This window comes from Macaca mulatta, chromosome 3 (assembly GCF_049350105.2).
Source record: "Macaca mulatta isolate MMU2019108-1 chromosome 3, T2T-MMU8v2.0, whole genome shotgun sequence".
Taxonomy (NCBI): domain Eukaryota; kingdom Metazoa; phylum Chordata; class Mammalia; order Primates; family Cercopithecidae; genus Macaca; species Macaca mulatta.
This window is the reverse complement of record NC_133408.1, coordinates 187,776,738-187,791,850: the sequence shown is the minus strand read 5'-3', so window position 1 is coordinate 187,791,850 and position 15,113 is coordinate 187,776,738. Positions and strand designations below refer to the sequence as shown.

The following is a 15,113-nucleotide window of genomic DNA, read 5'->3' as shown; positions in this document are numbered from 1 at the left end:
CCTCTCTTTTCTGGGTGGGGCTGAATCAGAGATAAGCTTTCAGAACAACAGTAGGAAAGCAAAGTGAGCCAGAAATCAGAGCACACAGTGTCAAGAAAACTCTAAAAAGGAAAAGGCAGAGGCAAGAGCTGCACCCAAACAGGGACTGAGGTGTCTAGGAAAACAGGTTCTAAAATCCAGATTTCATGTGGGAAGTCAGTTCGCCCAGCATCTGTGGCTCCATTAGAGAATTCCAAAGCCCCAGGGCCCTGAGATTTCTCTGCTTGGGTTGATGAGTGCCCTAAGGGCAGAAGCTGAGTTTCAGGCCAAAGCTGGCATTATCACTCTCCCTCTGCTTTGATGTACTATTTTTCTTCCTCATTCAACAAATATTTGTTGAATCCTTTCTAGGTGTTAGGCATGTGATACTACTGATGATATAAAAGTGAATTAGATTCTGTGTTTACTTTTAAGAAGTACGCTGTTGGGGAGGCAGAACAAATGCAGTAAGGGGAAAGAGAACAATCAGTTGTTTGATAACTTGTCAAAAAGAGGGGTGCAAAATCAAGGGGGATCTTTTTTCCACTAAGCATGGGATTGGAAGCAGTTTTTGTCACCTGTCCTTTTTTCATCTTCTGCTTTCAGAACCAGCACTTCATGTAAGAATAAGTTAGAAGACACAGCTTGGCAGTAGAAGAGCCAAGGGAATCTTCCCCTTTGCCCTCTGAAGATTCGCAAAACAAACAAACAAACAAACAAACAAATAAATCAACTCCCAAGAGTCAGATTAAATGGAGAAAAGGCATACAAATGGATTTAACGTGTACATGTGGAGAACCAAGGAGAGCCCCAGAGAGATTACCACTCCCCGCTCCCCGCCCCCAGCGGGGGTTCAGAAACTTATTTGCCATCCTGGAAAAATAGATTATGGAAGTGGAGAGAAGAGGAATTCTGTTGAGGGGATTACCAGGGAGAATAAATGGATCTAGGAACAGCAGAGATGAACTTGTAAAAGTCCTTTTTTTTTTATTAGACAGAGTCTTGCTCTGTCACCCAGGCTGGAATGCAGTGGCGTGATCTTGGCTCACTGCAACCTCTGCCTCCCGGGTTCAAGCGATTCTCATGCCTCAGTCTCCTGAGCAGCTGGGATTACAGGCACCTGCCAACATGTACGGCTAATTTTTGTATTTTTAGTAGAGATGGGGTTTTACCATGTTGGCCAGGCTTGTCTCGAACTCCTGACCTCAAGTGATCCATCAAGTCTCCCAAAGTGCTGGGATTACAGGCGTGAGCCACCGTGCCCGGCCAGTAAATAGTCCTTTTGAAAGTGAAAATGAAGTTCCTCTCCTCCCCTGCTTCCATAACCTGTATTTCCAGGATGATATATAAGCTTCTGAACTCCTTTGGGGAGTGAGAAATTATTCTATGATTCTCTCTGTGCATTCCCTGTAGTATAATTTGCATGCCTTTCCTTCTATTAATCTGCCTTGTGAGTTGGTTTTTCAGTGACCCTTCATAGGGCAATGGGGATGTTTCCCTAGACCCCCTTATCAGCAAACAGCTAGACCCAGCCAGTCCCTGAGAGCATAAGATATTTTTTTTTTCTTTCCCATTTTTATCCTAACATCAGCTCTGACTGAGTAAAGTAGAAATGAGGACTTTGGAACCAGGTAGATTCCGGTCTGAGCTCTGAAACTTATTGGTAAAGCACCTAATAACATTGCTTCTGTTTCCTCATCAGTACACTGGAGTCAAAGGTACTGCAAACCAAAACTAAAAATCTAAGTGCCAATTCCATCTTGAATAGAAGCTGGGTAAAATAAGGCTAAGACCTGCTGGGCTTCATTCCCAGGTGGTTAAAGATTCTAAGTCACAGGATGAGACAGGAAGTTGGCACAAGACACAGGTTACAAAGACCTTGCTGATAAAACAGGTTGCAGGAAACAAGCTGCTAAAACCCACCACAACCAAGATGGCGACGAGAGTGACCTCTGATTGTCCTCACTGCCACACTTCCACCAGCATTATGACAGTTTACAGACTGTAGCCATAAGATACCAAACTTTAATCTGACTCTAGTATAACATCACATGACAGAAAAAGGAAGAAATAAAAATATTTCACACCCAAACAGGTTTCTTTGCCATATTTTGAAATGATCCTGCAAAGTAGTTTTTTGTGGGGGAAAATTCACCTCTGTAAATAATCTCTATCAACATAACTAGAACTTTCCCCTTCCAGGCCCTTGAAATCCAGAAGAGATTTACTGAGAGTCTAAGCACCTTTTAAAGGTCTAAATGGAAGCATTTGCCATCTATTGTCTCTAAGGGCAGCCACCTATGAGACTTCATCTACGTAATAAGAACCTTGACCTCCACAACCCCTTATCTTAACCCAGATGCTCCTTTCTATCAATTCCAGATCTTTAGATAATAACTCTTTTAACCAATCTTCAACCAGAAAATTTTTAAATCTACCTATGACTTGTAAGCCATACTCTCACATTATTTCTAGACTGAACCAATGTATACCTCACACATATTGATTGATGCCTTATGTCTCTCTAAAACATATAAAAACCAAGTTGTAGCCCTTGGACACATGTTCTCAGGACCTCTTGAACCTGTACCTTGGGCCATGACCACTCATCTTTGGCTTAAATAAACCTCTTTAAATATTTTACAGAGGTGCCTTTTTGTTTGTTTGTTTGTACAGTATCACTTATTAAGGGATGTTGGGAGAATCAAGAGAGAAAATGAATCTAAAGTGATTGGTTTAGAACCTGCATGCTAGCCCATTTTCCTTTTGTGTCTTTTCCAAGCCTGAAGCAGCAAAGAAGAAGGAGATAAATAAACTTTGAACTCTTCTCTGGAGCCTGGAGAGCTGTTTCCTCTCAATAAGGAGAATCGCTTCCTGAGCCCAAGTGAGAGGTGGTTTCTCCTTCAGTATGTGGCCTATGTATTCTCACGGGTATTATCTTCTGAAGGAGAGTTACGCTCATTTGCACCCCTGTTGGAAATGTTTCATTGGTACAGAAACAACGTGGAGACCTAGACATGGCCTTGTCTGTTTTTCTTTTTCTTTTTTCTTTTTTTTTGAGATGGAGTCTCACACTGTCACCCAAATTGAAGTGCAACGGCATGATGTTGGCTCACTGCAACTTCCGCCTCCCAGGTTCAAATGATTCTCCTGCCTCAGCCTCCTGAGTAGCTGCGATTACAGGCGCCCACCAGCACACCCTGCTAATTTTTGTATTTTTATTAGAGACAGGGCTTCACCTTGTTGGCCAGGTTGTCCTTGAACTTCTGACCTCAAGTGATCTGCCTGCCTTGGCCTCCCAAAGTGCTGGGATTAGAGGTGTGAGCCACCACGCCTGGCCACCTTATCTTTCCTGGCAAGGGAATGGCAGGTTATGATCCTGGTTTGTAAAATTCTTGCAAAAAAGAGATCATGGCCTTCCTATTACTCTGGCACATAAAATAACTTTCCCAAAGAACAAATATTCACCATTATTTGGATGCATCTCCATCAATATCTTTATTTCTTTACACATAGCTTTGTCTGCCCTCTGAGTGTTCCAGAACTGGATGTGTTACTACTGCCTTGCCTTTCCTTCCTTATCTCTCTGGGTCACCTCCATAGCTCTGAGAAACTGAATTTGCATCTTAATCCTGCAGTGTGACTCCAGTGCTCTGTCGCCAGCCTCACAGCCAGTATTTCTGGCATGGCCTTGGAAGAAGCCCTTGAATAAGACATTTTCTGGAATTGTTTCTACTTATCTACCTAGGTTTACTGAAAACATTTGCCTTTTTTTTTTAAACCTTTCCTATGGTTCTGACAAACTTGCTCCAAAGTATTTATTTACAGTCCCTGTATCCCTAGAGGAGTACGGTAAAGTTTTACATCATATGGCTGAAAATAAAGCAATTGTCTACCAAATACTATATTCCTACAATTAATTATATTCATCAGATATAGTATGAGATTTCTACCTCCAAAAAATGGAAGTCTTTTATTTTTTTTAAATTAATTTCATGAAAGTATGAAAGTTTGGCAGCCGTCTCCAAAGAAGATTACATATTTCAATTTGAAACAACGTCTACCTAATCATTAATTTTTGATCTTCTAAATGGCTTTTGTTTCTTTCTAGGTGCGTAGACCTAGTTTAAGAGGGGGATTTGTATTTTCACAGCAGTTTTTATTTTAGCGAACCATCCATCACCAGTCCTACTTTCAGCGTCATTTAGATTTGAAGTTTCCATTCGGATAGGCTTTGCAAAAAAGAAAGAAAGAAAGAAAAAAACTACACACACACACACACACACACACAGACACACAAACACCCCTGTAAGGACATAAGCATTTCACAGCACTATATGGGAAATGCAGCAGATCTGAGTGGCACTCACTGATTTTCTTTAGCATTTTGATTTTGTGGGTCTAAGTTTAGATGAATCAAAGCAAAAATAAAACACAGCAGGCATGATGAAATCAACCGAAACTGCTGAAATGGTTGGGCTGAGCCCACAAAAATGGTTTCATTCTCTGAGACTAGAGGATGAAACTGGGGCCTAATTCAAGAGGCAGCTTCTGAGGGCTACCATCACTCAACTCCTCAAACCAAGAGATATTTTTCAACAATAGGTTTAGTCTTTATAAGCTGTAGCTTTGAACAGACTTCAGTAAATGACACAAAGTAAGTTCATCTCTATAAACAGCAGGACAAATGCACCACGCCACTTTTTAAATTACATAAATTTAATCCCTACAATGTTTGTACTATATTGGTAACTGACATGGGTGGATGAGGCCAGTGGTAGGATAAGACCCAAATGAAATATTTTTAAGACATTTTAATTTAATCAACAATCGGCTCAGGAAAGAGAGTGCAGTCGGGAAAGCAACTCTGACCTTGTACAGACACAGCTGTTTCTATTCTCTGTTCAATCTTTTGTCCTGAAGCTTCTCAGAGCCTGAAAGTGTGCTCAGAAATTTGTTGTGTAAATGCCATTTTCAAAGAAGTATTTTCTTCATTTGTAAAGCAGAAAGACTAATATTTGCCCTACCGAATTCACAGGAGGCTGTGTGTATCCAAGGAGATTGTATATGTATAAAAACTGGAAAATGCAATTGATACGGAACGCTCTATCATTACTGTGTCCATGTGAGAACATTCTTAAAGGGCTCATGGGCTTCACAGCTGCTGACTGCTACAAGGCAATTCAAGTACCAGGTAGAATACTTATTCTCAGTTGCCTGGAAAACAATGAGATTTCACTCTCTCACAGACACAAAAGTATTCTACATAATTGCCATTAACTGTTGACTGCTTTTGCTTTCATGACATATCAGGTAAAATATTATTCAAAAGAGTCTTTCTGAAGCTACAGTAATTATAAGTATACTGAGATCATGTAATGTGAATAAATAACCGTTCGTTTTATTAATAGGTTCTAAAAATGTTTCTAAAGACCAACAGCCCTAGAATAGAAATGCAAATGAACAATGACCACTATACTTTTCCCATTTTCTCTTTTTAAAAAGAAAGTCTGCCTGAAATACACCTTCTATGGCTCCTTTCCTATCAGTTGCAATAATTTTATATCATAAAGCCTAAAATTAAATTATAAACCAAGTTGTGTTTTCCAATATTTTTTCATGTTCATTTCACATAACATGGTTTGAACTTCTTTTTCTTTTTTTCCAGAGCACCTAGGAAAGTTCTAGATGAATGACAGCCTCACAATAAATTCTTCCTGTGGTTGATTTATTAAGAACAAATAAGCTAATATTAATTATAAACTGCTCATATACTGCAGCATCTACTATTTAATGTTCCTAGAATCTTCTTTTTATGAATGGTAATAAAAGTTTGCAGAAGGCTGGGTGCAGTGGCTCACGCCTGTAATCCAAGCATTTTGGGAGGCCAAGGCGGGTGGATCACGTGAGGTCAGGAGTTAGAGACCAGCCTGGCCAACATGGTGAAACCACATCTCTACTAAAAATGCAAAAATTAGCCAGGCGTGTTGGTGTGCACCTGTAATCCCAGCTACTTGGGAGGCTGAGGCTGGAGAATCACTTGAACCCGGGAGGCAGAGGTTTCAGTGAGCTGAGATCATGCCACTGTATTCCAGCCTGGGTGACAGAGCAAGACTCCGTCTGAAAAAAAAAATAATAAAACAAAACAAGAAAAAAAGTTTGCAGAAGTGAAATTTTTATTAATCAATCATTTAATGGGAACACTTTCTCAAATTCAAAGCTAACTTCAGAATTAGAATCGGTAAGCCAGAAATATTTTACCTTTATATGCCAATGAGTAATTATTCCATACAAAAATGGCTTTCATTAGACAACACATGACAGTCTTCCTAATGTTAGAGCAATGCTATCTTTCATTTCTTATACTATTTGTTTAAAATGCATATGTACTATTACTTTAGGTGAATATCCTATTCTTAGGCAGTTGAAATTAAATTTCTTCCTGAAGAGTTTTACTAAGCCTGACTGAACAAATGAAGTATTATTATTTAATAAGTGTGTGATAAAGATCTTGGCCAGTCTCAATTTTACAGGTAGCATTTTCAATGTAAGTAGAGGAAAATCAGTACAAAGTCCATCTCCCTTTTGTATTAGGAACATGGCATTGCTTAATTGCCGACAACCTCAATTTACTAAGTAGGAAACTGTTAAGCATGCATCATTACGTTCCTTAGGACACCTCTTCGAGTGGACGCAATAATTTATTATCAAGTAGGTCTAATTCTCCATTGATTTACAAAGTGGTAATAATACTCCATCTAACATAATGCTTTGCTAGGAGGAATCCCAATCCAGGCACTAAAATATTTACAGCCTTCCCAGGAGGAAGTGGGATGCTGGTGGTATTCTCATTACCACAGCTAAGACAATGGAGGGGTTTGCCTGAGGTCTCCTGGCAAGTCAGCTATTCAGGGAGCAGAATCCAGGTCTCCGGATGCCTTGCACACAATCACGAAAGCATAGAACTCTCAGGAGAGTTGCCTAAACCACGTGTCCCAAAAAGAAGAGGGAAAATGATGCCCAGGACGCTCGCTGCAGAATCCCCACAGTGCAACCGTGTCACTGTTTCCCTCTGACTGCACATAAAGCACACCCAAGGGTATCAAACAACATAAAATCCTAATGGTGCCCTTAATTAGGAGGGACCATCGCTCCAACTCCCTTACCTCCCACTGTCCAAGCTAGCAGCCCCAAATTCCTCTCTGGGGTGACTAATCCTGAAACAAGACATAGTTACAGAAACAATCTTTGGCTTACAAGGGACCATCAAGCTCTGATGATGATGAAGTTTGATAGCAATAATGTCAAACTTTATATGGCCATAATCCAAGTTTACAATGATACATTAACCCATAATGCTACTATGTATATCACCATAAACTCAGTTTATGGTGATATAAATAGTCATCCTAATGGCATTAACAGCAGCACTCAGTGGAATCACAGCTGTTGAGTACCGCATTTATGCTATTAGCATTGCTATTTATATCATCATAAACTTAGGTAGTCAAACTTGTTACATATGAATACAGAGGAAAGATGGATATCCCCACTTTATGCCCAAATCTCGGCTCCTGTACTGGAGGCTTTATGGCTGTTCCCCTCCTCTAAGTTAGCTCTGCTTGGGTTACGTGATGTTTCTGTAGGAGCCACAGAAGAGCAAGTCTGATTGCAGCATCTTCTGAGCAGCCTGGAAACAATATTTAAATGGGATAAGAAAGTGCAAGCCATAGCTGCCATGCAAACTTACTGTCTCCTTGGCAGCGCAGAGGACCCACACTCAATTTGGCTTCTGAGCCTTGCCGGTCAGTATCTCCAACCACCACTTGGCTCACTGGCAGGTGATCTTTGTACGATAAGAAGCCAGCATCCTTCCTCCTGGATCACAGGGAAAGACAGAAAAAGAATGAGGCGGCTGAGTTAGAAATATGAATTTTTTGCTAGTTGCTTAAGGTGTCTAATGATGACATTTCAGTAATCGTTTGGAAGTTTACTAAGTAAAGCCACAGTTACAGAGTTGTTCTCTCTCTTCCATAGGTGGTCTCATAGCACATTGATCAGAAGCTCCTCTGGCATCTTTGTCCTCTGGAATACAGAAGTGACACCCTGATTTCCAGAGATTCACAAGCATTATGCTGCATACTCTTTTAGGTTGAGAGTACACCACGGCATGGCAAACCCTGAGCACACATGCAGAGTTTGCTGCTGTCACGGAATCAGAAGTTCAACAAAGTCAACCTGGTCACTTGAATAATATGTGAAGCAAAACCCTCTTTTAAAACAACCTTTGTCTCTTCCATGGCTTTGAAGCAGTTCCTTCAGAAGTTTTCTTTCCTGTTGTACGTCAGTTAAATAAGGGACACCTTTTGTTCCTTTCTCTCTTCTTGTTTAACAACTGGAACAGTTTATGTGAAGTTTCCAACACAAAACAGGTGTTCAATAAGTGTCTATTTCCATCTACACTGAAGAGTGGAGCTGAGATTTGAGCCCAGTTGGCTTTCCTCCTGAGTTTGTTCTTCTGTTGACTCTATATTTATCTTGTTTCAGGTCTCCCAAGTCTACCCTGTATCCACCCTAAATGAAGAAGGACAAGGCTAGTTGCAAAGTACTGACTCTAGAATGGAGCACAGAAACCCAGGAGGGGTTCCTGGAGATGGGCTTAAGCTGAGTTATGTGCAGTGAGTTTTGGGGCCTGTGCAGCAGATTTCACCTTCACGGAAAATCAGTGCCCCTTTGTCCCCTTTTCCTGTTGCTGTGGCTGAGGGATCCCTCATTTGGGGCTGAATGGGTGAGAGACACAAAGCAGCGTGATGTCGTTCCTCAAATTTACCCTTTCAGATGATTTTTTACATGGTTCAGTCTGAATAGAAATAACAATTTTGAAAATGCACATAGAACTCGGCCGGGCGCGGTGGCTCACGCCTGTAATCCCAGCACTTTGGGAGGCCAAGGCGGGCGGATCACAAGGTCAGGAGATCGAGACCATGGTGAAACCCCGTCTCTACTAAACATACAAAAAATTAACGAGGCGCTGTGGCGGGCACCTGTAGTCCCAGCTAGTCTGGACGCCGAGGCAGGAGAATGGCATGAACCTGGGAGACAGAGCTTGCAGTGAGCTGAGATCGCGCCACTGCACTCCAGCCTGGGGGACAGAGCGAGACTCCGTCTCAAAAAAAAAAAAAAAAAAAAAAAAAAAAAAAAAAAAAAATGCACATAGAACTCATCAGGAAAAAACCCACCCTGATTTTGGATGACAGGAGAATGACAGAGTTCAATAATTTAAAGATTTGACATTCATGTCTCTTGGCAAATAGTGCAGAGAATGGAGAGGAACCAACTTGGAGGCCTGTCTTGAAAATGCTATGCTGTGTGGAGCCGTTACTTATAGCTCTGACCTTCTTGAATGTCAGTGAATATTTGTTTCCTCATGTGTCAGGACCCATAAAAACCCAGGAAGGAGTCACAGAACTTGGCCAGAGGGTCTCAAATAGATGCATTATATACTGCCTTAGTTATTTCATTGTTTTCAAAATGAAGGGTTTTTAAAAAATAATTATTTATCAAATCAGAATTAAGATTATGCAGAAAAGCATTGTGATTCTTACTGACGCTGTAGCTACTGAAGACTAGGCCTCAAATATCTCAGTGGAATATTTTACAAACCTATCCTCTTTTATTAGAAGTCCTATGAATTACAATCGTGCCAAAGAGGAAACAAAGCCTTTGATATTAGATTTAATATTTAGTGCTTGTTAAAGGAACAATAAATAAAAGCACCGTCTAACAGCATATGGTAATTTGACAACCTACTAGAAATGATGGAACTGAAGGCTGAGATTCAAGTTATTACTTAAAATTACATGACTCTAAATCAGAGCTCTGCAAACTAAGTCCTGAGACCCGAATTCTGTCCATCACTTCTTTTTGTACGGCTCAAAAGCTAAGAATGATTTTCTCATTTTAAATTGTTTTAAAACAGAAGAAAAAATAGTATTTTGTGATGCTATAAGACTCAGTGTTCATAAAAAAGTTTTATTGAAATACAGCCACTTTAAAAAATGTATTGTCTATGTATGATGCAATTACAGAGTTGAGAAGCTATGGCAGAGACCATATGACCTTCAAAGTCTAAAATGTATATTATCTGGTCCTTTCTAGGAAGAATTTGCCAATTCTATTTCATAATGGGGCATAACTGTCCATTTTTGCTTTAGGAATTTACTGAGCAAATATCCCACTGACTATCATGGTAGGCAACTGTTGTGTAATTCAATCAAGTTTCCAAAGTTGAGCAAGGGGTTTGGGAAGGGACAAAGGAGGGGACAAAAATATGTACTGAGAATAAATGCAAAGAAACATGCAAGAGGAAAGAAACCATCTACACTTCAATTTATTTATTGTAACAGTGGGAAATAAATTTAATTAATAATAAACTTTTAAATTTACTCTGCATTGTATAGCAGGCAGTCATATGTCAGCTTTGGTACAAGTGAGCTCTATCCTGTAGGAAGAGAAGGTGCTCTGCCAATTGTGGCTACTCTTCATTGTTTAACTGTTCCAGCATCTATAAGATAGTATGGGTAATTTTATAAAAACAAGATCTTTAAATGGTGGAATCTCTATGACATTCTGTAGTTAAATGAATAATGATCATGAAAATCTGAAAGGTACAGTTCAATGAATTTTTACACACACACACATACATGCGTACACGCTCACACACACACAACCCTGTGCAACCATGACCCACATAATGATTTAGAACAGCTCCAGCACCCCAGAAGCACCCCCATGCCCTTCCCAGTTACTATACCCCCTCAGAAGTAACCATAACTTTGTCTACTGCCATCATAGATGAACTTTGCTTTTTCTTGACCTTTATGTACATGGAATCACCACGAATTCCTTTGTGCCTAGTTCCTTCTACTCAACTTTAAATATTTATTTATATGATACAAAAGATTGTATCATATAAATAAAATATAATACTACACAACAATGAGAATGAATATTCTATTGTCATTTGGATGTTTCCACTGTTTGGCTATTATGAATAAAGCTGCTATGAACGTTCTTATAGATGTGTTACTTATTAGTATTCATTTATATTGAGCATTTACCTAAAAGTAGAAATACTGGGTCATAAAGTACACAAGTTTAACTTTAGTGGATAATTTCAAACAGTTTTCCCAAGAGCATGTACCAATTTACACTTCTACCAGGGATGTATGAAAATTCAGGTTGCTCAAGATCATTGTCAGCACTTGGTAATGTTGGTTTATTATTATTATTATTATTATTATTTGAGATGCAGTTTCGCTCTTATTGCCCAGGCTGGAGTGCAATGGCACAATCTCTACTCAGTGCAACCTCTACCTCCCAGGTTCAAGTGATTCTCCTGCCTCAGCTTCCCGAGTAGCTGGGATTACAGGTGCCAACTACCACACCTGGCTAATTTTTGTATTTTTAGTAGAGACAGGGTTTCACCATGTTGGCCAGGCTGGTCTCAAACTCCCCACCTCAGGTGATCTGCCCACCTCAGCCTCCCAAAGTGCTGGGATTACAGGTGTGAGCCACTGCTCCCAGCCAGTAATGATGGTTTATTTATGATCAGTGACAGTGTACTACCTTCTTATGAAACTAGTGCTAGGAGAAAGCATTTTTAAAACAAGTGTTTGGAAATATTCCAATTATTATGTAATTGTGTTGCCCAAATTGATATGTGTATAACCTTATAGGAATTCACATATCTACACAATCTCATAATTTGGAAACATAACTTTTAAGTGTTTGTAATAATTTTATAAATGTAGACTTTTAGTAGGTTTTGAACTTAAAAAAATGTTTAATAATAAAAGCAGGCATTACTTAATTATTTTGCAAGAAATACTGATTAACATCAGGGATGATAGAAATTTATAAGCCATGTTTTCTCAAAATGTTTGCATTATTGGTCAATGATACTGAAAATTTAATATCATGATTCATTGAGTGAGAATGATAATCATTAAGTGAGATAGTGTACATTACTCCCATTTTACTGATGAGAAGAATGAGAATCAGAGAATTTATCTTTTAAAATCAAAGAATTTTTTAAAATCAAAGAATTTTTCTTTTAATTCTCATTAATAGGTGAGGTGAAAATTACCTTTTAAAGATATATTTAGCTAGCCTGAAATGTTGAGGTTATTTGTAAGTCATACATTCAAAGATATCTGCAATGTTTTATTCACATTTACCCCAATCTATCAACATGTCATACTAAGCAAAAAAGAATTCTAGAACTACCTCATGCCCAAATCAACCAATGTTTTGAATGATATATTGAAGTTTATAAGAGGTTGCCGTAGAGCTAGTAGTAATAACACTCAGATATTCCTTACCCAATCAACAAAAGAGGGAAAGAATTGTTAGCTGAGAAAATAATAAAAGGAGAAAATAGTATAAAGATGCCTCCTTGGTCACTTTTGACCCAAGATCTAAACAGGGATCTAGAGAATGTAAAGCCACAAACAATGGCATGTGAAACTCTCAAACAGCAGACTCTACATTAGTTGTGGAAACTAATTCATGAAAGGCAGTAAAGTGGTTTAACCGGCACAAAGTTTTTGTGATCCTACAGCACAACCTACACTTTTTTTTCCTTTTTTTTTTTAATTTCAGAGACAGGATCTCGCTTTGTTGCCCAGGCTAGAGTGCAGTGGTGCAATCATAGCTCGCTGTAGGCTTGACCTGGATTCAAGGGATCCTCCTGCCTCAGCCTCCTGAGTAGTTGGGAGTACAGGTGCATGCTACTACGCCCAATGTTTTAAATTTTTTTTTTTGTAGAGACGGGTCTTGCTTTTGCTTTTTTGCCCAGAATGGTCCCAAACTCCTGGCTTCAGGGTGTGAACCACTGTGCCTAGCCTCCACAACCAATTTGGGTCCTGGAGAGGTGGTCCTCTGAAATACCTTTATGATGTCCATCTAAGCATCTTGCATGAATCTTTTTGCAAGCAAAACAAGCCTTTGTTGAAAGTTATGATCCTTACAGATTGAGGTCAATCTAATTTAGGGAGATATTCAGTAACTATTTATCCTGTTAGAATAATAAGTTATACATTGGAAAAATTCTATCATCCATTCCAAATAGGCCCTGAACTAAGATTCTTGCATGCTATTTCCATCAGCATTGTTACTCAAGTAAAGCTTGATTCTATGGATTTTGTTTCTCTAACGTGGTGTTACTATTATTTCCCTTCGGTATTGTTTTTCTGAAGAATCTGTCTTGCTCTGCTGTCTTTCCTTGACTTTTTTATTGTGCTGAGAAAGCAAACAAGCCTCCAGGCAGTTTAGTCTTGTCCTTAGCTTAATGAAAAAGTAGAAAAAAGAAGCCCTAAAGAAAAATAAACATCCCCAGTTTTTACAATGAGCCTGCTCTTCTATCAAATATTATGAAAATGATTATATTGAGTTTTCCGATACAATAATTCTAGCAGAGTCGAAGGACTTCTCTTTTGTGAAGTTTTAGGGGTATTTAGTAACCCTTAAAAAATGTATACGCTATGTACTTTCGTGCATTTCCATCACGGCATCACTCAAACTAGAAATTTCTGGACAGAATTCAGGAAGTCAAAGTTGTAGCTACAGAAGATATCTCAAAGAGAGAAGTACAAATACAAAATAAACACATGAGAAGAAGCTTAATACTATCATTCATTAGGGAAATGTAATTAAAACTACACTGAGATGCTACTTCACACTACCAGAATAGCTATAATCAAAAGGAGAGGCCATAACATGTGTTGACAAGGATTTGGGGGAACTTGGAAGGTGGGCTGTAAAGTCATGATTCTCCTATCTCAGCTTCCAAGTAGCTTGGATTACACTAAAGTGCCACTGTGCCCAGTCATTTTTGAAAACAGTTTGGCAGTTTCTTAAAAAGTTAAACATAGACATACCATATGACTCAGAAATTCTACTTCTGGATATCTCTACAAGAGACATGAAAGCATATGTTCACACAAAGCCTTTTAGGTAGACGTTTATAGCAGATTTAGTCATAAGAGGCCCAAAGTGGAAATAATGCAAATGCCCACCAACTAGTGAATGGATAAAAGTATGGTAAATACGTACAACGAAATATTATTTGACAATAAAGAGGAATGAAATCTGAATACATGTTGCAACATGAATAAACCTCAAAAACATTATGCTAAGTGAAAGAAGCCAGACAAACAAAAAAATCACACCTTCTAACTTTACTGATATGAAAAAGCAAATCTACAAGGACAGAAAGGAGGTTAGTGGTTGTCTGGGGCTGGGAGTAGAAACAGAAATTCCTGGTAAACAAGAATCTTATAGGGATAATGTTAATGTCCTAAATTGGGATTGTGTTGATTTGTTGCACAACTCAATGAATTTACTAAAAATTTATGAAAAAATACTGTACACTTGTACAGTTAATTGTACAGTTAAAATCGATGAATATTATGGTATTCAAATCATACCTCAATGAGGTTATTAAAAAAAAGAACTGTAGATAGTCTCAAATGCCAATTGGCAATAAGGTCCAACAAGTCTTTTGCACACATCTCACTGGAAATAGTAGGGTAATAAACTACAAAGTGGTATATTTCCTGGCTTTGGTGCCTTCTACTTTGTGACTATGAACCAGGGACTACAAAATCTTTACTGACTCTGTTTTTAAGGGCTTTTACTACCTTTAAATTTATATCACTATATTTATGTATTCCATTGACCTTTCTTCCTGGATAGAAAACACACCTTTCTTAGATACCCATGCTTTGTCTTTTTCCTCACCTTTGACCTCTATATAGACATTCATTAATAAGAGTCAAGATATTTAAATGGCACAGAATGTCCCACCAGTTTCCTCCACGTTTCATTCTCTTCTTCATTTCTTATTTAGAATTTGTCTTTTGTATCCTAACCTGAAACATTTGTCACTTTTCCAAACTAGCTTTAGGGACTGTGCCTCAATCACAGACAAACAAACATTCTTGGTTTTTCCAAGACAAGCTTAACAATAAAATTCTGTTTGACTGTCAACATTCGTCATTGTAATATTCTGAAAATGCCAATATTTTTAGCAT

General features: G+C 38.7%; 1 protein-coding gene across 1 annotated transcript in view; it reads right to left on the bottom strand.

Moving 5' to 3' along the window:
• The window catches only part of CNTNAP2 (contactin associated protein 2), a 2,249,322-nt gene that overhangs the window by 430,733 nt on the left and 1,803,476 nt on the right, over window positions 1-15,113 (bottom strand). The window contains exon 15 of the mRNA XM_001094652.5: window positions 7,769-7,896. Within this exon, the coding sequence (XP_001094652.1) occupies window positions 7,769-7,896 (128 nt within the window). The remainder of the gene's footprint in view (window positions 1-7,768; window positions 7,897-15,113) is intronic.